The 26,212-nt window shown below is 51.3% G+C and overlaps 1 protein-coding gene across 2 annotated transcripts in view; it reads left to right on the forward strand.

Annotated features, from left to right (window-relative positions):
- Positions 1-202: 202 nt before the first annotated feature.
- Positions 203-26,212, forward strand: part of CCDC88B (coiled-coil domain containing 88B) — a 33,193-nt gene continuing 7,183 nt past the window's right edge. Inside the window, exons 1-22 of one of the 2 annotated variants that reach the window (XM_044448492.1) lie at positions 203-473; positions 1,672-2,073; positions 2,763-2,899; positions 4,672-4,780; positions 5,303-5,372; positions 6,302-6,360; positions 7,377-7,460; positions 8,862-8,993; positions 9,555-9,679; positions 11,006-11,087; positions 11,863-12,021; positions 13,412-13,558; positions 15,184-15,322; positions 15,419-15,591; positions 16,556-17,440; positions 19,696-19,814; positions 20,254-20,371; positions 21,842-21,973; positions 22,785-22,946; positions 23,668-23,945; positions 24,965-25,108; positions 25,541-25,727. In XM_044448492.1, coding sequence (XP_044304427.1) covers positions 2,014-2,073; positions 2,763-2,899; positions 4,672-4,780; positions 5,303-5,372; positions 6,302-6,360; positions 7,377-7,460; positions 8,862-8,993; positions 9,555-9,679; positions 11,006-11,087; positions 11,863-12,021; positions 13,412-13,558; positions 15,184-15,322; positions 15,419-15,591; positions 16,556-17,440; positions 19,696-19,814; positions 20,254-20,371; positions 21,842-21,973; positions 22,785-22,946; positions 23,668-23,945; positions 24,965-25,108; positions 25,541-25,727 — 3,501 coding nt within the window. In that variant the 5' untranslated portion in view covers positions 203-473; positions 1,672-2,013. Of the gene's footprint in view, positions 474-1,671; positions 2,074-2,762; positions 2,900-4,671; positions 4,781-5,302; positions 5,373-6,301; positions 6,361-7,376; positions 7,461-8,861; positions 8,994-9,554; positions 9,680-11,005; positions 11,088-11,862; positions 12,022-13,411; positions 13,559-15,183; positions 15,323-15,418; positions 15,592-16,555; positions 17,441-19,695; positions 19,815-20,253; positions 20,372-21,841; positions 21,974-22,784; positions 22,947-23,667; positions 23,946-24,964; positions 25,109-25,540; positions 25,728-26,212 lie in introns of those variants that run through there. The other variant, XM_044448493.1, reaches the window with a different exon arrangement.

Below are 26,212 nucleotides of genomic sequence, written 5' to 3' on the forward strand. Positions count from 1 at the left end.
CATAAGGCAGGACTTCTGGGGGCCAAGCTCAAGGAATCAAGGTTCAATTTGGATGCCAGGAAGGACTTCCTGACAGGACCCCGAGGGTGTGGAATGGGCTTCCACGAGGGGTGGTTGAGGCCCCATCGGTGAGGGTCTTCAAAGATAGGCTGGACATGCTCATGGTGGGCATGTGAGCGGAGCCGGGGGTCAGACTAGATGACCCAGGAGACCCCTTCTAACTTGCTCTGTTTCTATGTTTCTAACTCCTGCACCACCATATATACAGTTTGCTAAGTGCCTCATATTAACAGTGTTGGGTTTTTTTTTTTTAATTCGTCGTACGGAAAAGCCTTCAAATAATGTATGAATGGGCATGATTACTCATGATTTTTCCGTCTCCCACAGGAACGAGAAGTTCAAAACAAAAGTACAAAGCAAATGCAAGCATCTTTTGCACTTTCCAGCCATTTTGAAACTAAAGATGAGCATGTGTATGTGTTTCCTAATATACTCTTTGCCTGATCTGAAACTGATCCTAAAAACTTGGCCAATAAGAGTGATTTTTTTAAAGCTCTGTGTCTTTCAAGAGAGTCAGCAAAAGGCGCCACGGCCTCAAAATTTCCGTCATACTTTTCTCCACTGATGTCCAAACATTTTACACCAGAGTGTTTAATTAAAAAGACTTGCATCAGAAACAGCCCTTTTGCATTCACATAATATCTAGAAAATTCAACTGCTTGCACGGCTAAGAAGTTACCGAATTGCGCCATCTCCCAGCCAGCTTTGCAATGGGTGTTTATTTGCAAATAGAGGCAAGGTGGGGGATTGCAGTAAATCCTCTCCTGCGTAGCAAATCCAGGCAGAGGTACGATCTTAAGGTTCATCCTGCTGGATGACCTTGGGTCCCTGTAGCCCCTAATTTGGCTGCCACAGGCTGCCCACAGAGAGGTTGTGCCCACGTGATTTTAAGTGCATCCCCCTCCGCTGCTTGAATTGCAGAATCTCAGTGCTAATGGGCATTGATTGCTTCCCCAACCCTCTTTCAGAGCCCTCTGATTTGGTGCTTTTGTGTACACATTTTCCTCGCATTATCTTGTTGTTCATTGGGAAGGAGGGCAGTTAATCCGACAGGCTAATGGGATCCATTTACAGCCGGGTGCATTTGTTGGGCCAGAAAGTGAAGGGTTTGGCGAAGGGGTAAGAATGGGGTGTGGGCAGGAATGAGTGCAAAGGGCCATCAGATGCAGCTGTTATGGGTCCTCTAAGGTTGGCACACGCACAACAGATACCACTGTGTTGTGTGTGAGGCGTGTTGCTGAGAGCCGTTGCTGTTTTTTCCCCTCTTCCCTCCCCATTCCCTTTTCCTTATGTGTTATGCTTTCTTAGATTATAAGCCGGGGTGAGGGACTGTTTTGTTTTACTGGTTATAGGTAAGGCACTCCAGTAAGCTCTTTGATTGCGTAGCAGTGTAGAAATACTTTAGCGACCTTCTCGCTACGTGATCTGTCCCCATGTGAAGAGCTTGCTTTTGGGATTCTGAGAAGGTCACAGAGTCATGAAAAAACGGTTTCTTTTACAGTCACGCAGCTCAGACTGCAAACTTGACAGCACCGTCTGAAGTGACAGTGGAGGCTTCTTTCCGCCCCCTGTTGCTCCATTACTAACACGCGTGTGGTTTCCTCGCTGCAGGCAAAGGGAAATTGCTACTCTCCATCTGTAAAACAGGCATGCGGTACCTAATTTGGGCTGGCACATTTAGCAACCTCTCCTGAGCTCTGGCAATTTTTCATCAAGGGCTTGTGTCGCTCTGGGGACTTCCTGTATGGTGGGAAATGAGAGATGAACAAGCCCCTTCTGCATCTCGGTTGTGGTGGCAAGGCTTCCTCCCTGCCCGCCCCCCTCCCGTCCCCGGATTGCGGAAGGAAATGTGAAGTTAAGTCATACCGGTGAAGTACGTAGGGCAGGATTAAAGGCACACCTAACCCCCGCAGGAGGTCTTCACGGGGGAGAAGGTGAGAGCTGAACTTCACGATGGATGCGGATGCCGCCGAGATGTTGGATGACTTTGTATCAGGGCCGCTGGTCACTTGGGTAAGCAACTTTTGGGGGTGATAAGGCGTCTTGGGGTGGGGGTGGGGACTCAAAGGGAGGGCTTCCTGCCCAAGGTTTGGAGTGGTGTTAAAGCTAGAGGTGTTGATGGGATTTTGGCTGAGACCTGTGCTTTGAATCTCTCTGAATGATCAAAAATACATTTATTTGAAGTTCATACGGTGCAGAAAATATGTGGATTGGAATAATCACTTGGATTTCCAGCCTGGTACAGCTACATGTTTTGGAAGGGTCTTTCCTACTGGAATCTGCCCAGGTTATGATAATTCGTCTTTGGGTCTGTCTTTGGAGAAACCCTTAGTTTTAGTATCCTTGCTCTGGATCCTGCTGTTATTACAAAGGCAGGGGAAAATTTATAAGTCTTTTAAAATTCTCTGCATTTTTAAATATTATATTCTTAACCTGACTTTCCATCTCCTCGGCTGCTGTGTTTGTTACCTTTGAATTATCATTGGCCTTGGAACTTAAAAGCAGGTTCAAAATAAATTATCAGCACAAGAAGCTGTTCCCCTAGGAAGAATGTCAGATCTGAAAGCATGATATAATCAATGCCTTTAAGGATTGTAGCAAGCCAGGATAACATGAGAGGGGGGTACATATTTTTTTTTTAAAAGTACAGCTGATTAATCACTCACTTAACTCCTGCTTCCTTTCTCCCCCCCCCCCCCCAGATGCAAACCTTGGAAAGTCTGATGAACTCAAGGTCTGATCAGCCCCATTTCTCCCAGGAGAAGAGACACGAATGCCCCAAAGAATATTTCCTCGGACTGATCAGTGGGGACTTCCTCATCCATACCATGGAAATTATGTGAGCAGTTGTTTTGCCTATCCTTCTTCTACACCAGAGTTTTAACTCCCAGTAGCTTCTGCCAGCATGACCCTACCCAGGAATCCCAAATGAACTGCAATCCAGTTCTGCCCCCTAAACAACTATCTATTGGTTTTTCCTGCTTTTAACTCTCTTGGCTTCTCCAAAGACTTACAGAAGATGTGATAATTCATTAAGTGGCAAAGGATGGCCATTTTTTCCCCTTCATCAAGCCACAAATCCTTGAGGATTAAAGAAGGGCTCTTACTGGGCTTCAGAGGGCTAGATATTGTATAGGAAGGACAGAGGTGAATTCTGGGCAAAGGGCATTAAAGAAACCCTGTTTTATCTATTTGTTAGATGCCTGTTTGGAACAGAAATGAAAGTGCAGGGGAAAGTCAGCATGGCATGGAGCTTAGAGTCCTCGCTTAGCCAGTGTCTGACTCAGCCTGTCCTACCTCACAGGGCTGTTGTGAGGATTAAAATGGAGAGGAGGCGGATCATGGCTGCAGCTTCTTGGGGGGAAAGGCAGGAAAGAGATGTGGCAACCAAAAATGCACTAATGAGATTCCCTCTTTAATGTTTCTAACATATGCACAAAAAGTGCCGTTAATTGCCAGTTGTGTTGAATGACAACTCCCAGATCCCCTGGACAGCCACAGTATGGAGGGTGCTAAGCCTGGTGGCCAGGAAGGAATCCACTAAAAAACGAAAAATTCCAACCAGGACATCAGAACAGCCCAGACTGAAAAGTTTGGCCAGTGTCAGCATTTATAGAGTTGGGTGAGACCCTATTGGTTCCTCAGGTCACCTGATACGGGTTCAGAGCTGTAGTTCCCCCTCTGGCAACTGGGGGACAAGGGTGCACTAGGCTTGTGTGGATCAGGCTGGTTTGAGGACCCCCTTCTTTCCAGAAGGCAGGGAGGGAGGCAACGGATGGCAGCCCAGCGCCAAAGCCCCTGAACTGAGCAAGCATCATGCCTTACTGAAAGATTTTCCCTACTTGCAAACCTGGGTCAGAGGTCCTTCTGTGGGAGCCCTCCTTGAAGGAGATTAAGAGGGTGACTACCCGGAGGACGGCCTTGTCTGTGGTGGCACCCTGGTTATGGAATATGCTCCCCAGAGAGGTTTGCTTGGCACCGACACTGAATTCTTTTCAGCACCAGGCCAAAACCTTTTTATTTTCCCAGTATTTTAAGGTTTAGAGAGTGATTTTAATGGTGGTTTTATTGTACAGAATCGACGCTGTACTGTGCTTTGTAAAACCGTCCTGAGACTATTTGATAGAGGACAGTATAGAAAAGGTTTAAATGAATGAATGAATGAGATCACCCAATTCTTTATCTGTATTAACATATCACAAAATTCTGTCTGTATTTCTATAACCACCAATCTATAGATATATATCTGGAGAGTTAGAAATAAAGCTATCTGTTTTAAAGAGGTGTAAACATCGTGGCTTCCCCCTTGCCCAGGGAATCCTGGGAACAATCGTTTATCAAGGGTGCAGAAAATTACCTGTTAGAGAGCCCCCGCTTTCGTGCACACCCCTTGCCTACAGAATTATGGATCCTGGTCTTTCCTGCTGAGATGGAAACACTTCTGGGATCAGATTTTAGTGCAAATACACCCTGGCTAAACTTGGCACTCTTTGGGGCTTTTAACAATTGGGCTGCTCAGACATTCTCAGATACTGGGAAAGAGAGACGAATGTTTGGAATTGGAATTCCCTTGCCACTCATTCTCCCATGCACTCTGTTACCTTTTTGTAGAGACCAGATTCCCGGGGGAGGGCGACCTCCGTGGAATGAACAGACTGACGAGGCGCGCAGGTTGCAAATGCTCCAGACCCTCGTGCGGCGGCTACGTGGCTTTTACCAGGTGGGTTCCCTCCTGAACCTTTCATGTCACGAGCAATGGACCCAACTCATTCCTGGCAATCTTCCAGAGCAGAAGACTGGGAACCGATTAGGCCTTAGAAGCTTCCAGGTGTCATCACAATGCCTAATTAGATATTTATTTACTGTACTTAAAGAAATTGCACTTTTGCCATCTCTGAAAGCAGCTTAAAAAAAGAGAGTGAGAGAAGCTTTTTCTGGCAAGTGTGTAAGCTGAAAAGATCAGACGTGCAAGGAAAAGGGAGTGGCGAAGAAAGGAAATGGAGGGAGAGTTATTTATTTCAGGGCCACAGTAAGATGATGAGCGATAAGAGTCTGTTTAAATACGCTTAGGGCCAGCATGCTCTTTCTCTTGAATTTGCCTCGCTTGAATAGCAATCAATATCTTTTGTTCTTTTGGCTGTTGGATGGAGTGAGAGTGTCTGTGTGTGTGTCTCTCTCTTGAGTTCCACTTTACCTGAGTCCCCAGATGCCAACACATGACTTATCTCTTCCTTTCCCCCAGAATGATCTGCAGCAACTGATTCTTTCGCCCCCTCCTAACATACATCTTCTGGCTCGAGATCCCCTCACAGGTAGGCCCACCGGGAGAAGGGACAGACCGCTCCGAAGCTCAGGACCATGGGACCCCTTCCCAGTCACCTTGCCTGTTATGGTCCACCTCCTCCGAGCTGCTCCCTCGATATTTGGGCTCCCTCAACACTAGCAGGAAAGCACCTCACTGCAGTAGGACAACCTTTCAAGCCATCCTCTAGTTAAGGTTCTATTTAGGCCTGGGCCTAGCTCTGGAACCCAGGGCCCAAGGCTCAGCCCCAGAACCTGTGCCCTAATCTTAAAACGGGTCACCCGGAATGGAATGGTATCTTCCCGCCGTTGCTAGACTATGCTAGACCACCCCGACACACACACACACACACACACACACACACACACACACACACACACAAGTATTATTGCCAGCCTAGGCGACAACTTCCAAATGAATTCATATCTGGGTACCTGATGTTTTAGGCATTTTGCCGGCAGATTGGGTCAGCCAGAACTGTGTATCTTCTGTGAACAAATATTGAATAGCTGGGCTGCCAGAAATGTTGGGGCTGCCCTCAGTACGTTACTTATCTAAAGAAATCTGATGTGAGGGCCCTGCCCACAGTAAATAATGCAGCAGGGAGAGAGGTTGGCGAGGGTCATTTCCCATTTACTTGGGAAGCAAGAGCAGCATTTTAAACTTGGTTGAACCTGAGGGGGTTGGACCGGCAGGCTTCGAGAAGGCTTGGCGCATGGATTTGCTGTTCCTGTAACAGTCACAGCCACTCGCTGGGGAAGCTTTTCCTTCTGTGGGGATGGAGAAAGCTTCATCTGTTGAATTCCTGCCCGTACCTGCATTGGCCAAAGAAAAGTGGCAATTGGGGAAAGGCCCTGAGCGGAAGGGGAAGCTGTACTTTTGTTTATCTCCATGTCGTATTAACACTTGGCTCCCTGTTTCCACGTTGCTCTGATCCAGTACAGGCCATGACGGAGATGAGGAAGCTGGTCCTGCTCCTGCTGGGAAGTGCTGTCCAGGTACTTCGGGGCGGAGGGATCCTGGATTTCATGGCCGCCTCCTCCGAGTCACTGGCTAGCGTGATGTCAGATGCTCTCCAGAAGGCCGGTGGCCTTATTTTTGAGCTGGGGATTGGATGGGAAGAGAAGGCCTAATTGGAGAGTCTCACTAGCCTTAAACCCCATTCCCAGGGGAGCTCTTTGTAGCAGTTGTCTCTGGGCATGTGCAGAATGATTTTCTTTGGCCACTCGTTATTAGACTGGCCAAAGGCCACGACAAGTACATCAAACGTGCATAGACCACAAAATGAATGTTAAGAATATAACATGTAAATAAAAATATACCATGGACAGAAATTCACTTTTAACTTAACGATGAATCCCTGATACAGTGAAGTCCATCTTCCAATACCCCTCAGCTCTGATTAGGGATAAAAGCTTTTGATGCATGGGGGTCATGCCCTCCGACTATGGTTTGGTTTCAGACCATTGTTGAATTATCATCTTCATCATCATCAAGTCTTGTCTTTCCTCCAAGGAGCTCAAAGTAGCTTGCAGGGTTCTTCAGCCCTGAAGCCCTCATTTTATCAGTACAACAACCGGGGTGGTAATTTGGGCAGAGGCAGAGTGCTGGATCCAAGGTTATGGGCTTTGTGGCTGAGCAGGGGCTTGTACCCGGCTCCCCACAGGCCCTGTGCAACATTCAAATCCAGCCCTTTAAGGTTCCCCTGATGGTGCTGGCCTTCCCCTTTCCCCCAGGCATCCTTCTGTTTTTGGTGGCTTCCCCAAAATTGTGCAGATCGTTTCCTAGTCTAAAGGGTTGAAATACCCCTGCTTAGTTGTTGGTAGTATGTGCTTTAAGGCCAAAATATCTGGCCCCTTTGGCCCCTCTCCTTCTGCCTTTGGAGCCACCTGGCCTTGGAATGACTGCAGCCCTCAAGATCTTCCCAGAAGTGGATTTTGGTTCTTGGGCTGAAGGGTCACCGCTCTCCCACCTGCAGAGAAGCCTGATCCTCATTCTTGTAACCTCCCAACAGTGTGAACGGCGAGATGAGATAATCGGCCTTATTCAGACGCTGGACATCCACACCCAGGCCGCCTTGGCTTCCGCTATCCAAGAGGTATCAGTGGCTTTCTTCCTAGAGTGCAGCTTCCCCCCCCCCCCCCCCCCGGCCTTCACAGGTCAAGCTTCCTCCAATGAAACAGAGCAGTTTCACGAGCAAAGTAAAAGGAATTCTGGGATGCAGGGGCCTGGGGAAGCCAACCCCATCCTCGACATAACTACCCTTTGAAAATGTTGGTTTCTAAGGTTGCTTTTGGATGAGGCTTTTCAGTGTGTGATGCCGGTTCTAGACATCCTTGAAATCCACTTGAAATTAATCTTCTGTGTTTACCTGCCGCTTCATGAAATACCTGATAAAGGGCAGACTGGGAGTGTCACCTTGTTGCAGAAGCAGATGGCAGGTGGGGGAAAGAAACGTCCCCGGAGGAGGCGGGTGAAGTGCGGACACTGCTCTGCCACTTTCCCCCACCGGCCTCGAATTTCCCTTTGCAGAATCGTTTCATACTCGGCATGACAACGTCTCTCGGCTCCTCCCCAAGGTTTTGCCCGCTCTTCCTTTGTTTTCTCAATCTTTCATTTACCAGAAGGGGAAACCCCCCCCCCCCAAAGTATTTCATGTTACCTTAAGAAAGCATTCCATGTTGCCTCACATTCTCCCTGCAGCTTTTTCCACCATGCTCGCATTGATTATTCCTGAACTGGTTTCTTTCCTGGCTGCCAGTGGTGCAAGGAATCCACTGGAGACAGAAAGTCCAATACGAGTCTCCTAGCCTTAGGTTGCATGGCTGCTGCTTCTCCTAAAACAGCTGGTATCAGCTAGGAGGGGATTCTTCCAGAGCTGGCGTCGACGGTCAGTGTGGTCGGAAGCCTGGCAAGGCCCTGCATCCCAGACAGAGCCCGCTGCCAAGAGCCCCGGGACCTGTTCCTTCTCATCCCCACCGTCACCAGCTTCTCTGCCTGCCGCTCCCTCTGGCCCAGACAAAGGCAGTGGCGAAACAAGGCCCTTTGGAGCTCGAGCTGGCGCTGGGTACTTTCCCTGCCAAGCAAATGTCATCTCAAGGCTCCAGCATTCCAATTCCGCTGATTATCACCCTCCACCCTAGTTGATGCAATGTGCATTTTAAAAAAAAGCGCTGGGGCTCATGGGTGGAACTCTGGGCCTTTTTGTTAGCTGGGTCTTTGACATCACTGGCCACACCCCATCAGGGGCTTTTCTGTCCCCTGCGGAGGAATCCAGAGAACAGCTGGGTGGAACAGGATGTTCCCAGCTGCCATTTATGCTGCAAGTGACTCTTCTTGGAATGCAAAGTATGGGGCTTAGTCCTGAATGTGAAATGAAGAAGCATTTTCTTTACAGAGGACATATATAATGCAGAGGGAGGGAGGGAGGGAGGGAGGGATGGACCAGCTCAAACCAGGAGAGGGATTTCTAAGGCTTGCAGTTTGCTCTGTTTCCCAGGTGACCCAGGAGCCTGAGAACATGCTGAGGACGCACTGGAAGGAACTAGGCCCTGCTGAGATGGAGCAGCTCCTCCGGGACGTGATGTCCCGGATTTGCAAGCTGGCGCACGAGCGAGATGCTGGCTTGGAGGTGAAGAATACAAAAGCCGCTGTTCTCTCCGACCCGGTGTATTTGCCAAGCGTTGACGCTTTTTTTCCAGTGTAGAACAGCCTGCCCAGGCTTTTCCTGGGACTGCCCTCCTATAACCAAGTACCTCCCAGATGCTTTTGCTGCAGCTCTCATGCTGCCTGGGGATGATGGCCATTGCAGTCCCGTGCACCTGGGAAAGGCTGTCCGGGATCTGTCCCTTCGAAGCCCCATGGCCAGCTTAAAGACAGTTTATACTGGTTGCAGGGTGAAGAAAGGAGGACAGGATAAAAAAGAGCCACATATAAATGCCAGTGGTTTGGTGGGTTTAAACAGAGCGATTCACAAAAATCCTTTTCATCACATTATTATTATTATTTTTTTGCCAGTCATTCCATCCGTTTGTGCTCATTAGCCGTCGAATTAGTTTCCCCATCGAACATTTCGGGAAATGGGTGCAGTTGCACTGAATGGGGCATGTCCCCTACAGAATCCCTCCACCCTGCTCCCTGTTCCTGCTTTTGAATCCGCACTGCTCACTTTTTCTCTGTCACCCCTGCACAGAAATTGTGGGAGCTGCAGCAAGCCAGGGAAATGGATCTCGTTCCCCCACCAGAGAACAGCCGCCCGCATTTTGGAGTGCAGCTGGCCGAAACCCGGGCCCAGGTGCGGCGTCTGCAGCAAGAGCTGTGAGTGGGGGTGGGGCAGGCCCCTCTGAGCAGGAGTGACGTGCGGGTGGATGAGTCGGTGGGGCATAAAAGCGGGGCTCGGGGACTCCAAAGGAGACAGGCGTCTGGGACTGAGCCGCTCGCGGTTCTGTGACTTCCCATAAGTGTTTACCAAAATGTCGGGGCTGATCCAGTGCATTCTGGCACAGGACCTTCTACCCTCCTGGAAGGGTGGCTTGGGGGGCAGGGTGGCTTGGGGGGCACCGGGCAGATGGCGTCATCTGCAGCTTCCCTTCTCAAAACCTGGCTTGCCCCTTGCAGCATCTTGCTGCCTGAAGCGTCTCGGGCGATGGGGCAGCATAGAAATGAAGTTAGTTAATAAACTCTCCTGCTCTGCCTGACGGCGGTGCTGGCCCTGCTGAACGCGTATCTGATGGAGATCACCTCAAAATTCCCTACAACAAAGTGTGGTTGATTGCTCTCGTGGTTCATTGTTAGGGCCACACATTAATTGCCAAACTCAGACTCCTCCACATCGTGACTTCAGGGTCTCGAGAAAGTGTGCTCATGCATGATAATTCCTGCTTGGCTCCTCCAGTAAGAAACAATTATAATTAATAATAAATAAATAAGCGAGAGCAGCTAAAGCAGCCGCCTTCCACCTGAGTGCCTTCCGGATGCTTTGTGCTCTTTTTTAATTATTATTTCCTTAATGTAAACTGAATACAAGAAGAAAAGTATATGTAAAATAAAGTAAAATAGAATAAAGTTGCCAAGGGATTCAAAACAAATGCAATCAATACATTCAACCCCACAAATTCATCTTTCTGCCATCCAGCACTCTATGGGAGCTCGGAAAAGAAGCAGCTATTCTTCTGTGCTCCAGCAAATTTTCCAGTTGCTTTAAGTCAGTTACTTAAAGCAACTACCTCAACTACTTTTTAAAAACTCCCTTTTTCACCCCGTTAATTGTACTGGGTATAATAGAATTTCCATTTGTCATTACATTCTTCAGCTGCTGTTCTGTTCACATACAGATGCTTTGGATGAGCACCCCTCGCATGCCTGTCCGTTGCAGAGCTGCCTGGGGTGATGAAAATTCAAAACCTCTAGAAGTCCTCTTTATGTTTCCACATAGTTGTCTGCCTGTTCTTATTCCCCAGCCTGGAACAGCGTGAAGGCTAAAACCGGCCGTCCCCACCTTTTTGAATGCATTTTTTCCTAATGTGGCGATGTTTTCTGATGGTTTTAAATCCTTCTTGCAAGCCCCCTTAAACAGCTCTTATTCTTCAGAGATGTAAAATGCTTTTCATGGAGCTGATCAATACATCTCTCTTGATGCCGCAGGGAAGAGAAGTTGGAGGAACTGCTAGATCAGCAGGATGAGCTGAAAGATCTGGAAGGACAACTTCAAAAACTGCGGCAAGAGGTACTGGAGAGAACTTTTAGGCTCATGCTGGCCCAGTGCGTATGTTTGCGAATGGTCCCCTAACCATTTATACACAGATGGGGTACCGATGCATGTCTGCAGCACAGTAGCACCAGTTACCCTTGTGTGTAACCCAGGTCATCGTTGCCGTGGGAAAACAGACTTTCCCAGTAGCAGCCGCTACAGTTCCAGAATGAGCAAAAGAGTCACATTTAACCACCCCCCGCAAAAAGCCCCCTTGCTTGTGCCGTCACGATGAATCCTGTGTGCATCAGTTGAAAATCGTTGTTGTTGTTAATATTACTTCTGATATTTTTATTATTTTTATATTTATAAGGCCACTTAATCACCCGCTCTCTAAGTGGCATGCAGCCATAAGATATACCACTTCCCATAGCAAAAAGTCTGTCCACAGAACCAGAAATTAAATACCAGGCTTAATACGAAAACTCCATTCAAATATTTTACAATATTTAAGATCAAAGCAAAAGGCACAATACTGGTGAAGCAAACCGGGCAGCAGGCATCATTTTTGCTTGTGTTGTATTTTATTCTATATGTGCATTTTAGCTGATCATTTTTATATGTGAACCATGTAGAGGTTTTATTATATTAACCGGGATGCAGGTAGTTTTTAATGTTATTCTGTTAAGTTTCCGCATAACAAAACAAAGCCAAAATAAATAATAATTCCTCCATTGTCTTAAGTGTTCTGCTGCTACAAAATCCCCCCAAAGTCTCTTATTTCTAATTCACCCTCAACCATCTTTTGCAGAACCGGGCTTTAGCCGGGGAGGCCCGCCTGGCCACCCTGTACCGCGATGAACTGGATGCCCTGCGGGAGAAGGCGCTCCGCACAGAACGGCTCCAGGCAGAGCTGGCGGCCTTGAGAGAACGGCTGCCCGGCCTGGAGCGCTGCCGTGCCCAGCTGAAGGTGAGATCGCGCACGGGTCCGTCCTCGGTCCCCAGGCGAGTAAAATGCGAATCTCTGTCCCTACCCTTTCATAGGCCCAGCCGTCTCGGATGCTGCTCCTGGTGGGCGGGGGTGCGGCGCTTCTGCTGCTCTGACTTCGCTTGGGCAAATGGATGCGTTTTTCCAGCCGCATTCTTGAAAAAATTACCCGGCCTTTCAAGTTGAAAGAGAAGGGACTACGTAAGACAGGGGTCTCAAACTCGCGGCCCGCAGGCCAATTGCCGGGACGAGTGGGGCACGGGGAAGGGGCCCTGCGGCCTTCCAAGCGCTGGCGGCACCCGGGCCGGCCTCTGGGAGCGATGCGGGATGAGCGGCCCACCACCACCGCGGTGGTGGAATACTTGATGCGGCCCAGCCTCACCCAGACTCTGCTTCCAGCAGTCCCCAGGTAAGTTGAGTTTGAGACCCCTGACGTAGGGCAAAGGGGAGGGTTTAGTGAGGAAAGAGATGAGAAAAAAGTCCCCAGGAGACCTCCACACCTGTGCACACCTGTACTACAAATTGTAAACCGATGTCAGTCTGGTTTAAAACTGTCGTGGTTGCTCCTGAGAATTGTGGGGATGCTGAAAGTGCTGTTGGAGGTGCTTAAACCCTATTAGATTCCCCACTACATGACCTTTTCCAGATGTCTGTGGGTAGGAGCCGTTTGGAGGCCTTGAAACTCTCGTGCTGCTTAACCTACCCCGCAGGGTTGTTGTGAAGATAAAATGGGGAGGAGAAGGAGAGGGCCTTAGAGGCCACACCTGTGTGGAGGCACAAATGAACATGAAATAAAATTAATAGGAATTCAGGAGAAGAATGCAGTTTAGGGTGGATGCGACCTTACAGACCCCGAAAGGGTTTCTGCGCTTTGAGGAATTACACAGAAGGGAGAATTTTACGATTTTTCCCACCACCACAGCTGTGCAAGGGGAAGAGTTGTGCCTAGCAGAGTTCTTGCTTCGTAATACGATTCTTAGAGACACGAGAACCTCTCAAAGCCTGTAGCGGGCAGCTCGATAAAGATGGGAGGCGGCGACACTTTCTTGGTGGTGTGAGGGAAGGCTTGCCCAGGTGCTTCGTACACACCTGCACCCCTCAGGTGGTCATCCGGGGCCCGCTCCTCCCCCAGAGCCTGCCCAGAGCCCCCATCTCGGGGCTGCCATTAAAATTTCCCACAATGCCCTGGAGCAATGCTCTGCTGGGGGCATTGGAGGGGCATGAAAATGGTGGCCCCCAAGCACCTGCTGGGAGCTGACTGGAGAGCCATCCGTGGCCCCAGTGACCAAGGAAGCTCCCCGGGGCAGAAGAGGTCACAGCCCAGCTCTGGAGATTCCCAGACCTGCCTTGAAATGTAGTTTTCCCTCGGCAGGAGGAGCGCGAGTTCTCCCAGGCCTTGCTGGAGACGAAAGCCATGCTGGAGGGGCAGCTGGAGTCGGCTCATGCGCGGGGGCAGCGCCTGAACCAGCTGGAGAAGGAGGCGCTGCATCTCCAGAGCCGCTTGAACCAGGCGCAGGAGGTGAGAGGCGGGGGCCCATGGCCTGGGTGGGCAAGAAGGGGCCGCCGCTGCCCCGCCAAATTCAGGGGCACTTGAGCAGGCCGTATTTATGCACTTATTTTAAGGGAAACCCTCTGCTTGGCGGTGGAACACTAAAAGGGCCGTGCTTGGCTTGCAGGAACAGCTCTGCCTGTTGTTCTCGGACTGTGTCCACGGGGAACGGATACTGGGGGTGAAAGTGGCCCCTGGACCACCCAGAATTGCCCACCTGTGCCTTACATAAAAACCCCGCAATTTGCACAACGCCTCTGTGTTTCAGTTCCCCAGCCCTTGAAAGATTTAAGAGTAGACAAAGAATGATCCCCTTTTGTACGAAGGTTCCCCCCCAGGGGAAAAAAAAATCCCCAGAATTCCAGTTCTAGGGGGAAATAAATAGGATTATTTATCAGTTGCTTTGGATCATTTTGCTCTAAGTCCAAAACCAAAGAGATTTAAAAACATATATTGTGAAAATCCTACCTCACAAAGCAGCAGCCATGCGGTTCTTCATGTGGGGAAGGGATTTAAGTGAGAAATCCTCTTTAAAAACGCAGCCAAATATAAAACAGGACAGAGAGAGCAGACAGACAGAGAGAAGGAAAAATGGCAGGACAGAACAAGAGGCGGCAGTGGTCACACCCTTGGAATTCCAGATAAAACCAATAAAGGAATTCTAACATAGCTGGTGATCTGGCTTGCCTGTAACATCAGCCCGGGCTCTGCAGAAACTGTTTCCAGGTAAATCCCCTGCCTTGCTTCTCTCCGCAAGCCAGAATTTAAAGTTTAGATGTCACGTTAATTGCGGTTCTTAACTCTGGACTGACGGGTCAGGGCACGAGTCTGTCTGTCTGTAGAGAGGCAGCTCCCGGTTTCCGCCATCCTGTGCGGCCCACCCAGGCCAGTCACATCCAGGCAGGGTTGCCCCCGAGGTCCTCCAAACTCCCTGCTTGCAGAGGTTTTCTGGGCACATGCAGAGTTCATAAAGAGAGGGTTGTTTGAGGAGGGAGATCATGTTTACATTCTGCTGAGATATTCTTCCAAAAAACGACAAGGAGCGGGAGCGCCCATTTTTATGGGAGCCTGTGAGCAGAGACTTGTTTTGCCAAGTTCCGCAATTCCATAGGTTCTTCATGCTCCCTGCTCTTCAGAAAAAAAAAAAAAGAGGTCTTTTTTCTGTGCTTCAGCTGCGATAGCAAGAAATTATGCAATTCAAGCTTTCTTAAAATGGAGGGGAGTTTTGAGGTCTGGACTGGATGGTCTTCTTGCCCCACTTCCAACTCTACTATTTTGTGAAATCTTCTTCTACTCGGGGTGCTTCCAGACAGAGGTCTCACAGAGAGAGCAATCACAAGGCCTTACACATCTGCTCTGCCTTTTTCTCCCCAGTTGCTATTCTGCATTAAGGCAAAGGGCTGGCGAAGCAGTGGGAGAAAACGGGAGGGTCACACGTGGAGAATTAAAATGCTGTTGCCCTGCTCTGAGGATGAGGTGGCGCGAAGGCCCCAACCAGCCTTGCCCGGAAGCACCCTCCATTTCTGTGAGGGAGAAAAGACGATAACCCCAAATCTACTCAGAGCCGGAAACTGAAGCCCAAGTTCTCTCTCCAGGAACGGGACCAGCTTCACCACCAGGCAGAGGAGCTTCTGCGAGAAAACGTGGCCCTGGAGAGGAAGCTGAGGCGAAGTTTCGGGGAGTCCCTCGACATACTCCGGACAGAGGAACTGGAGTGCGACTGGGCCCCCAGCGGTGAGTTTCCCCTGTCCGTTCCTCTCTTGGCCTGTTTTCAGGGCCAGACCAGAGAGCAAGGACTGAAATTCCACCCACAACTCCTGCTTTCGCCAGAACTTCCCGAGGTGCCCGATGCGTTGAGCTATGAGGCGCAGGAGGCGGGGCGGTTGGTGGCCTTGGAGCGGGAGAACCAGGAGCTGCGCCGGAAACTGCAGGAGGCACTGGAGAACCCCACCGAGACCAGGAGCGTGGATGCGGCGCTGAAGGCCACACTCCGTGATGGGGAGGTATGGGAGGAGCAGGCACTGGTGCCGGGCCGGCGGTTCGGTGCAGCAGCGGGAGCAAATTAGCCATGTCGGAGAAATCCGCAGCAGATGCGAACGAGCTGTATTTCTCTGGCCTGCAGAGTTCTGCAGTGGGCTGGCTTTTTCCATGCTGACCATGTTTCACTTTCTGAATTGTAAGCAAATGTCGTATTACATAATTAAGCACAGGAACACACAGTCCGAAATTGGCTGTTTCCCCGCGATGTGGGAGCTTGGGCAGATTAGTTGATTTTTGTAAATGTTTGGAAGTGCGCATTTGCATGGGTGAACAGTCCCAAAAGTTTGGGAATGGAACGGAGTTCAGTGTTGTCATATGCAGAGAGCAGAATGGAAAATGTCAGGAAGTCTACAAAATTATTATTTATTATTATTATTATTACTATTACTCTTGGCCTAAATTGGTAGCAATCGCTACTACAGATTTGATGTGTCCCTCGGTCTTATTGCAAAGCTCTTTGCAAGCAAGCAGTTCAGGTAAAAAGGACCTTTTAAAAGACGCTGGAGTTGAATGGCTGTCCTACTTTACAAGGGACAGTCCTCTCTTTAAAGACACCCTTTATTTGAAATCCAGTTAAAAACTGAAGAGCCCTAGAAGGGATTGGAGAATAGGGGGCTTGGCATCCGTCCGGCTGCTGTTAGCATCTGGACTGCAGACTGAGCAGGCAGAGCACCTGGCCACAGGTGGGACACCTTGCTGGGACACCTGGCCACAGCCCTCCCTCCTGTGGTGAGCTGTCCTGTGTTTTGGTGTAAACTATAGCAACTAAATTTGGCACCTGAAGATTGCGGACAAATCTGGGTCCTAATTTGTCTGCTGTTTTGGTAGCATGCGGCTTTTCTTTCATATCGGACCCCTAGTACAGAAGGAGGGAACAATTTCCAGGTGGGATGCTAACAAATCCTTTTCCTTTTGGTACCCTTCCAGCAAAGCCAGGTGGACCTGGAGGCGGGAGAGCAGGCCTCAGAGACTGGAGGAGGCCTGCCGGAAGCCCTGAAGCAGCCCGGAAGCAGCCAGGAAGAGCTGGCCTCAGGAACTGGGGAGAGGCAGGCCCTCGACCCAGCAGCCGAGGCCAAGGTGGCAGGACTGGAGGCGGCCCTGGCAGAGGCCTGGGCTCGGCTGGCGGAGGCCGAACAGCTCCGGGAGGCAGAGTCCCACCGAGCATCGGGCCTTGAGGACAGGCTGCGGGGCCTGGAGCGGGCGCAGGCCGAGGCTCGGCAGAAGCAGGCGCACGAGCAAGAGCAGTGGCGCGGGGAGGCCGAGCGCCTGGCGGACGAGGTCCTGGCTTTGGAGCGCGAGCGGGAGGCCCTGAGGGCTGGGTCCCAGGCCTTGCAGGCTGCGGCAACCCAGGCCGAGCTGGAGCTGGGGGAGGCCCGGCAGAGGCTGCAAAGCGAACAGCTGCACGCGGCCCAGCTGGCCCAGGAGGCCCAGCGGGCCGCGGAGGACTTGGGAGAGGCCCGGCGGGAGAGCGAGGCCCTGCAGCGCAGCCTGGAGCAGCACAAGGCCGTCCTGGCCCGGCTGGAAGCGGAGAAGGGGGCCTTGGAGGAGTCGCTGGCCCAGGCCGAGGAGCGGCAGCGGCAGTCGGACAAGGAGAGCCGGCGCCTGAAGGCCCAGGCCCAGGCCCAGGCAGAGGCACTGGCGGATCAGGGCCTGTGCCTCGTCCAGCTGGAGGCCCAACTGCAGCAGCACCAGGGGGCTGAGCTAAGCAGCCTGCGGGAGGCTACGCAGCGCCTCGGGGCACGGGAACAGGAAGCCGCTGGCCGGGAAGAACTCCCCCTCACCAAGTGCGATGCTCCAGCCGTCCTGGAGGAGGTAACGCAACTGGGCTGCAGGTTGCCGAATGTTTGTAGCAGCCCCCGGAAGCTGCTCAGGTTGTGCGACCCCCCCGAGGCCCAATGCTGAGCCCCCTGCCTGAAAGATTCTCCCTGCGCAGAGTTCCCCGCCATGCTCCGGGGCGACAGAACGTCAGGGCACGGCAGGGAGTTAGAAGGGCGGCCCGTGCCAGGCTGTGTCTCGAAGGCCTTGAGGAACCGGTCCCTTCTCACTGCGTCCTCCACCCCCTGGCTCGTTCCTCACCCCGGATGCTGCTGGCTCGCCACTTCAGCAAGGAGCTGGAGGGCAAGGAGGTGCTCTGCCATGCCAATTCCTGGGCCTCAGCTAGGACCTGCCAGGGCTGGGGGAGCACAGAGGACACCTGGCTGAGAGCCCCCTTGGTCCTTGCTGGATTTGGGGTGCTTCAGGCACCCCACTCTCCTCCGGGCACACGGGAGGTCTTTGCGTGTCCGATGGCTCCCTCCAAATTCCCAGGAGGCCCTTTGGAACAGGGCGGTACGCAAGAAGGGAGCTTGGCGTACACCTGCGCTTACTGCCCCCCACCTGCAATGCCCAGCTTTTCCTGCCCTCGTTACCTGGCCATCTAATTTTTTAAATCATTTTTATCACTAGAGGGCATTGCAGGACGCAGACAGGCAGCGACCAAGGCAGAAAATAGGTTGGGATATGTAGGCAGAGCTGTTGATGGTTTTCCGTAGATCAGAAAGGATGCCCGTTTGCCAGTCGTTTACTAAGTATAATTGAAAAATTGTATTGCTTATCTTGCAGCCTTGGCATTCCTCTCCTGTAAAATGGGAGCGTTGGTGGGTTGCCTTTGGTCAGCTCTTTGTGCAGCTTCGTTGGCCGCGGTGGCAGTTTTGTGTTAGGATCTCTGATCTGTAGTAGCTCAGAAGGAGCTCTGAACTCGTTTCTACTGTTTATGGCTCATTGCACTGTCCTCTGCTCTCTTTTTTGCCCCAAGGTCTGTTTAGTAGCCCTCAGGGATCTAGTAAGAAACAAAACAAAATAGATCTTGCAAGAATGTAGTCTGCCCACCTCTATTATAAAATAAAGCCGGGTTCAGTGGCAGGCTGATCGTTTTTGAAGTTTATCTTCACTCGGCATCTATAGTGGTCCCTCTAACAATAACTAATTGTTTTGATTTGTTAAAATATATTAGTCTAATTATTGTGTGGCTGACTTTGCAAAGACTTGTTTTCTGTTGCTCTCCCAGAGGGCTGGAGTCGATTGAATGGGCTGCACAGTGCGATCCTAAGCATATTTGGACAGAAAAGAAGCCTACAGACACAGAATTTTTTCTGTCTAAGGATGCATGGGATTGCATAACCCTAAATGATAGAATACGGTGGGGAAACGTCTTGGCAGTAAGAACAGTGTGACTGTAGTCAGGGAGCTGCTACAGCCAAGGGGGGATTGTGCAATGGAGGGCAATGATTTGCCCGGGCAACCTTGCGTAAAGCGCTCCATCTTTCAAAGAGTTGCTTCTCCCAAGGCCTTGGGGCTTCTCTACCAAAAGCATTTATTGATTTATTGTGGCTTCAGGATTCCTTGTGGTCATTTGCGAATGCCGAACATGATCTTCCAGGGACTTTCTGGTGCTCTTCATGCTTTTCCACACTGTTGCTGGGGGCAGAAAGTGAGCTGATTTCTCTGTGTGAGACTGCTTTTTTTTTTTTTTTTTAAGCAAGGCTGCTGTTTTCAGATTCTTTGCAGGAATAAGATGGACTCCTCTCCATGCATTCTTTTTGGACAGGGTCTGTCTGTCTTTTTCCTTATGATGCCTGCTTGGAAACCGGGTTGATGTTGTAGAAGGCAAACTACCACAAGGAAAAGCTTGCAGATGCATCATAGAAAGACATTATATTGGTTTCATGCTAAAATGAACTGGGGCTATTTTCCCATCAACCATGCGGTTGTGCAATGGAATATACAGGAAAGTGGAGAAAGAAAACACCGTGAAAATGCATGTTTTAACGGAACCCACAAAGAATCTGCCAACAAAAGCCTCTGTAAGGTGGTGGATTAAAACTGTCATGTAGAGAAATCCGCAGTCAGGAGGCCCCAGACTCGGCAGCTGGGGTGACATGCCAAATTTTGAAATACGTGAGCTCATCCCAGGTACCATCTCAAGGTGCTTGGTATGGGAGAGGTGAGGGAACAGTGCATTGGAAAGGGGGGCAGACCCCTAAATACTTCCTTTACTTCCTTCCTCACAAGAGACCTAATTATTGCAGGAACTCCAGAAGGAAAAGGAGAAGGGGAAGGAGGGAGAAGCTGCTCTGGTTCAGGTGAAGGAGCAGCTACTGAAGAAGGAAAAGAGGGGAGAGGCGGACGTGGAAGACAGGAAGTCCAGGTAGGTATCAGCGACCAGTCAGGTGATTGCACTGACAGATTTGATTTGATTCAGGGCTCCTGCGTCTCCCAAGAAGAGTTGCATCAAAGAGTTGGCCCTGTTGATCGAGGGTTGCCCGGCAATTTTATATGGGCTGGTCCAGAATTTCATGCTTCCACAGCCAGCTCTCTAGAGCGAAGGATTCTAGCTGTTTTGTCCCCGCCACTTGTCCTAGACTTTTTGCAGCCGGAACTGGAAGTCCCCGCCAGTCTTCCGCCCGCAATCTCTCTGTCCCCTCCTTGCCCCACGAAATAGAACAAAACCCAGATTATTTTTAAAAATGCAACCGTTTGCTGCCCTTCCAACAACCAAGACCAGCTGCCTGAGGATGCCGCCCCATTCCGCCCAACGGCAGGGCCGTCCCTTGCTGGGCCTCACCTGGGTGCAATTCTGTCTCCAGGGAAGAAAAGCAAGAGGGGCTTTCGGTAGGGAAGGCGGTGCTGGAGGAGGAGCACAGCTCGCTCGGGAAGCAGCCCGAAGAACCGCAGGCTCTTCAGCGGCGGAGCACGAGCCCTCCGGTAAGAATCAGCAAAGATGCCCCTTCACCAAAGCCCCCCCCCCCGCCCCCCCCCCCCCCAGTAGAGACTGGCCATTACTAAGGGTTGTCCCCCTCTCCCAGTGCCCAGAGACTGGTTTTGGGGCAGGCTTAGGTCCTCGGGACCAGTAAACCCCCTGGAATTCATCCCGCCCCCTTTCAAAGCCATCCAAGATGGCGGCCACCATGACGGTCATAGAAAATTCTGTCTCTGACCTGCATGCAACATGCAAAACGCCTCTGTGTATCTCTTCTCCCCACTTGACGTCCGTGGGATCACCCCGGCTTCTAATAACTTCTCGCGCTCTGCTTTCCCCACACCATGCACAGTTTGATACACCCCCCATGCCCCCCCCCCCACCATGTCCTTTGTAAGCAAAACAGCCCCAGCCGTCGCGGTCTCTCCTTGCAAGGGAACAGTGATCTGCTCGGTCGATCTTTGCAGCCCCTTCTCCAGTGCTGCAGCATCGATCAGTGTCAGAGCTTGCCTTTTCCCCTACAAAGAACCCCAAGGCAGCATGCATAATCCCCATTCTGCCCGCCCCTCCCATTTTAACCCTCCCAACGACAGCCCTATGAGGTAGGCTAGGCTGAAAATCCGTGACTAGCTCAAAGCCACTCCCTGAGCGTCCCTGACTTTCTGAGGTGTAGAGACCAGAATCGTGCTCTAAGTGCCAAGTGTGGCCACACCATCGAGTTCAAGCGTTCAAGTGTTTAGATACTGGCCATTTTCCTTGGCACAGGCTGTGCGAGTGTGTAAAATCACAAGTGAAATTGCTTCAGTTTGGAGGCGTGCCCTGAGCAGGGGGTTGGACCTGATGACCTTACCAGCCCCTTCCAGCCCTACTGTTCTGCGGTGCACCATTCCTATGACCCTGCTCTCCACTAATGTCTCCTAAACTCCTCAGTCGGACTGCCGAAATCAAGGGCGGTCGCACCACGGAGAGCCAGTGTGGTGTCGTGGTGCAGAGCATGGGACTGGGATTCAGAGGATCCGGGTTCGAGTCCCCGCTCGGCCATGGAGCCCACTGGGTGGCTTTGGGCCAGTCACAGACTCTCAGCCCAACCTACCTCACAGGGTTGTTGTTGTGGGGATAAGATGGAGGAGGAGAATGATGTAAGCTGCCTTGAGCCCTTTGAGGAAAAGGGCAGGATATAAATCAAAAAATGCCGCCCCGAGGCTTCGGCGAATGGGGCGGCATAAAAATGTTTTAATAAATAATAATAAATAATAATAAAAATAAATAAAATAAAATAAAATAATAAAAAATAAACAAACAGGGGCAGATTTGTGTGTGAGGAATCAGTGTGAGAATGCCCCCAACTCCTGGGCCAGGCAGGCGCGCTCTGTGCAGATGAGGGTTCAGCCGTTCCACGCGCCCCTTGGGCGAAGAATACGGCACTGCAGTGACCAGGCACTCTCTAGAAATCTGCAGGTGATTTCTCCCCTCAGGCAAAGAGCGGCGGGGCGCTCCCGCTGCTTTTGGAAGCGCTCCCTGGGACCCAGAAAGAACTGAGCTCCAACCTCCGGGCGAATCCAGGGAGTGAGGCCCTGAGCACGCGGCTGATCGAAGTGGAACGCCAGGTGAGATCTGCGTGAAGCGTGCAGGGGGAGGAGGAGCTGAAGGGGGGGGGGTTCCTGCAATCCGGTTGGCATAAGAGCCCTGTTGGGCCAAGGCCCGCTTTCTACCCACCCCAGTCCCGATTTGCCAGTCCTGTTAGGTTCCCCTATAAAGCTTGGCCTTGAATCCTTTGGTAAGCGCAGCTTTCCTTAACTGTCAAATGGAATAAAGTAGTCATTCTGCCTTCTGACCATTTAATCCATTGGTACAAATGGATCGCTCAAAAAGTAGCACTAGAATAGCAGTCACTTCAGACCAGTTTAGCGCTGTTCAATTAACACCAGCGCAAGGGAAATTTTTTGATTTGTTTGGTGGCACGTTGAGATGCTCTTCTAGACTTATGAAGGGAGGTTACAAACCAAGTTGGGAGCGATGAGATTTTTGGCTCTAGGCCTGGTGCGGTGAAGCTGGTCCCTTTACAAATAAAAATTATGTGACCCGACCTTTTCTTGCTATTGATTTGGCCAGCCCTCCAAGCAGCACCCAAGGTCAGATTTGCTTCAAGTTTCCCACACAAGGGTTTCTGCAGACTCACTAGGCCACATTTCTGCTTTTTCCTCCTTAGCACGCTCTTTTGCTGAAAGAGAAAAGATGAAAGAAGTGAGAAAAATGCAGGGTGGTTGCAAATGCAAGATATTGCTGTAAAATTCCACAAATGAGGCAGGGTCATTGCGCAATAAAAAAAGTCACAAAGCATGCCTCTAGTTAATTGTGCCATTAATTCCGACTTGGCGGCGTCCTCCCAACTTCATCCGGGTCCCTCTGCCTTTGCAGAACGCCGTCCTGCAGGCCGAGAAATCGGCCCTGTCGGGGCGTGTGGGTCAACTGGAGTCTCAGCTCAGCAGCCTCCAGGGAGCCCTTCTGGGCCTGCAAGGCCGAAGCTCCGAGGCGAAGGAGGAGAACGGGCGGTGGCAGGCTCAGAACAGCGCCCTGCAGGTAAGCAGCGGTCGGCCTCCCGGTCTCCATCGGCAGCACCCCCACACCCTGACGCCACCTCCTCTTCCCCCAGGGCTGGCGGGTTCCTTGGAGGCCTGGCTGCCTCCCCAGGAATTCCTGGAGGAAAGATGTGTGTTCGACCGTGTCTCTCCAATGTAGGGACGTGTGTGTAAAACGAGAGGAAAGAGCCACAGCAGAGTTGGGGGGATTCCCAAGCTTTGCAGAAGTAGGCAAAATAGAGTTGTTTTTATATTTATATATTTATTTTGCCTACTTCTGCAAAGCTTGGGAATCCTCCCAACTCACTATATATATATACAGGGGGAGGGAAACAAAAGAACAGCCAAAGAGGAAGAAGCGGGATAATGGAACGTCTAGGGAACTGTGGGGGTGGAATAGAGTTCCTGAAAAAAAACAGGTCGCTGCAACATTTCATTGCAGTTCTCTCTCATCGGCCACACAGGCCGGGACTTTGGGGAGCTTCAGTCCAGCAGACCTGGAGGGTGCCTGTTTAGGGAAGCCTGGCTTGTTTCCCCGCAGCGAGACCACTTAGCCTTGTCATTCCTCCATCTCCTCTTTTTGTCCTTCTCCTCTCTTCTCCTCTCCCTCAGACATGAACGATGCTTCTGGTGTTCTACCATTCCTGTGCAAAGACAAGCCCAGGCTCCCGGGAAGCTTTACAGTCCACGTTCGTCTAACTCCACATTTTGTCCCCTCGCAGGTGGAGGCCGCATCCTTGCGTTCCCGGCAGGCCTTGCTGGAATCCCAGCTCTCGGAGCTGCGGCAGAGGCTGGTGCTCCTGGAGAGCGAAGCCCGGGGAGCCCAGCAGGAGCGGGAGCAGTGGCGGGGACGCCACGAGGCCCTCCTGCGAGACCACGACCGCCTGACAGTGCTGCACGAGCGGCAGGCAGCTGATCTGGAAGGGCTCATGGGCAAGCACACCAGCCTCAAGGCGTCCCTGCGCAGCCTGGAGCACGAGTACCGCGATCTGAAGGGCAGGTAACCTTGGAGAGGAGCATCGGGCAAGGATGGCTTGTGGGGAGGGAGTGTGGGGACGAAAGCAGAGCCCAGCTGGGCACGGTTGCCCCTTAGGGAACCCCAGTCATGAAGCGGGAGATTTTGAGTTACAGGTGCTCATTTTGCCACACCCAAGGAGTATCCAACCTTCCAGGCGAGCGTGTGGATGCACATCAAAGAATCGGTCCCGGGTGTTTTCCTCTCCATCGGCTCTTCCTTGCCCATTTGCGATCCCTCATAGCACTTTGCATTGCAGCAGGGGAGCAGTTTTCGCTCTGCTCCTGGGGGGATTGCAGCTGTGCTGAAGCAGAGCAGCCAGGCTAGGGCTGAGGAGGGGTGGCAGCAGTCCCCCCTCCCCTGAAAAAGTTCCAGTGGATCCTTCCCTATGAGCCCTTGGAAGAAACGTGCTTTTGACACTCGAACAGACGTTTTTTCCCATCCGTTCCAAGCAATTTAGTCCTGCTTTTTATTTTTTAAACAAAGAGCAGGTGACCTTCTTCAAGTCGGGGCTGCACTGGTGCTTCGGGAAGGTTTTGGGGGGCTGTATGAACAGTGGGGGCCAAAGCAAGGGGGCTGTACAGCCCCCTCCTGTCTCAGCGTACTTGTCCCTGCATGGAAACCTTCACAGACACCAAGACATACGCACAACTTCCCCAAGACACTCACAGTCGCATGCTGCGTACGCATCCATTCACACAAAAAGTCACGCGCCCAGCACCAAGCCTCTGCCAGCTCTCCTGGATCTGTGTGATGGGGATGCTGGGATTTGTAGCCCCAACACATCTGGAAGACACCAAGCTGGGGAAAATTAACACCAGAGCCATCCACCTATTGAAACAGCTCAGTCTCGTTTGGAAGCCGTTATTATGTAGAACCAGGAAGAGTCTGAATTGCCGAGAAATATAATCTCAGGTGCTTTGACTCTTGTGAGAGAACTTTGTGAAATGGTGCACCTGCCTCGGTCATACAGCTCCTGTCCCCTCTTACCCGTTCACCTACAGGCACGACCAGCTGTTGGGGGAGAAAACCGGCCTTGAGCAGCGGGAAGAGGCCCTGCGGGCCCAAAAGAAGAACCTGGGAGAGGCTGAACTGCAACATCGGCAGCTGGTGGAGCGGCACCACAACCTGGAGGAGGAGCATGAGCGGTAAGCGCGCCTGTAGGTGGTGGACGTTGTGGGTATCTGCCTGATCTGTCGATACGAGGCCAGGCCCTCAGTCGAGCCAAAGGGACGTACACAGCAAGGCAAGATGCAAAAGCACAGCTGTCACATCAGCAAAACTTAGAAATGATGGGAAAGTTCACCAGTCTGGACATGTGGGCAAGTTTTGCTCTCAGGCACAGGCAGCAGTGAAAAGGAAAGTGTTCTCCGCCTTCCTTAATCCCTGGACAGGAGGAGTAAGGGGCACATCAGGTGGAAGGGCGTTGTACAATTTTGGGGCCACCCCTAAGCAGGCCGTGGCTCTTGGATGGGCCAGCCTGGCCAGTTGTCACTGTGGGCGCTTGTGGAGGACTCCAGAAGCAGGACTGAATGAACAGGGCAGTTAGGCAGGGTGAACGCTCCTGTCCCTCTCCCCAGGGTGAAACAGAAGCTGGGGCAGATGGAAAGGGCGCGGGACGACCTGCAGGGAGAGCTTCAGGGAATGCGGAACCGAGTCACAGGTCTGCAGCTGGAGCAGGCGAGGCTGGAAGCGGAGAGCGCCACCCTGAAGGAGCAGAACCAACAGCTGGACATGGCGCTGGGGCGCCTGAGCACCCAGTGTGAAGTAAGGATTTTGTCCCACCCGCCCCCTGCTTTTCGCGTGATCGGCGGAGGAGGAGGTCAGACCCTTGTCAAATTCTGATCGCTCAAGCTGCGGGCCGGGGGAACGGATGCGCTCTGGGCATTGCACTGCATGCTTTTTAGACAGGGACCCTCTGCCTTCTCTGTGAAGTGCGATGTTTATTGATTTGCGTACATATGCAAATATCGTGTAATGGGCTCTCTTTTGAAAAAATAGGCTTGCATGTAGAAAACTAGAATATTGGCTCAATGTCCTCTGGCTAAGCCTTTGCCATGACATGCTAGTTTTCTACAAGCAGGGATATTTTTATTTTTATATTATTTCCTAGCAAAATGATTCCTCCTCCTCGCTTCCGTTGTGCCACCTTCACTCAGAGCACAGTCATCCTTCTGGTTTTTTCGTTCAATTCTGTAATACGGTTTTTGGCTCGAAACATAAACATCTGTATGTAAGGTTAAAATACATAT

Source organism: Varanus komodoensis, unplaced genomic scaffold (assembly GCF_004798865.1).
Source record: "Varanus komodoensis strain SLA01 unplaced genomic scaffold, ASM479886v1 scaffold55, whole genome shotgun sequence".
Classification (NCBI taxonomy): domain Eukaryota; kingdom Metazoa; phylum Chordata; class Lepidosauria; order Squamata; family Varanidae; genus Varanus; species Varanus komodoensis.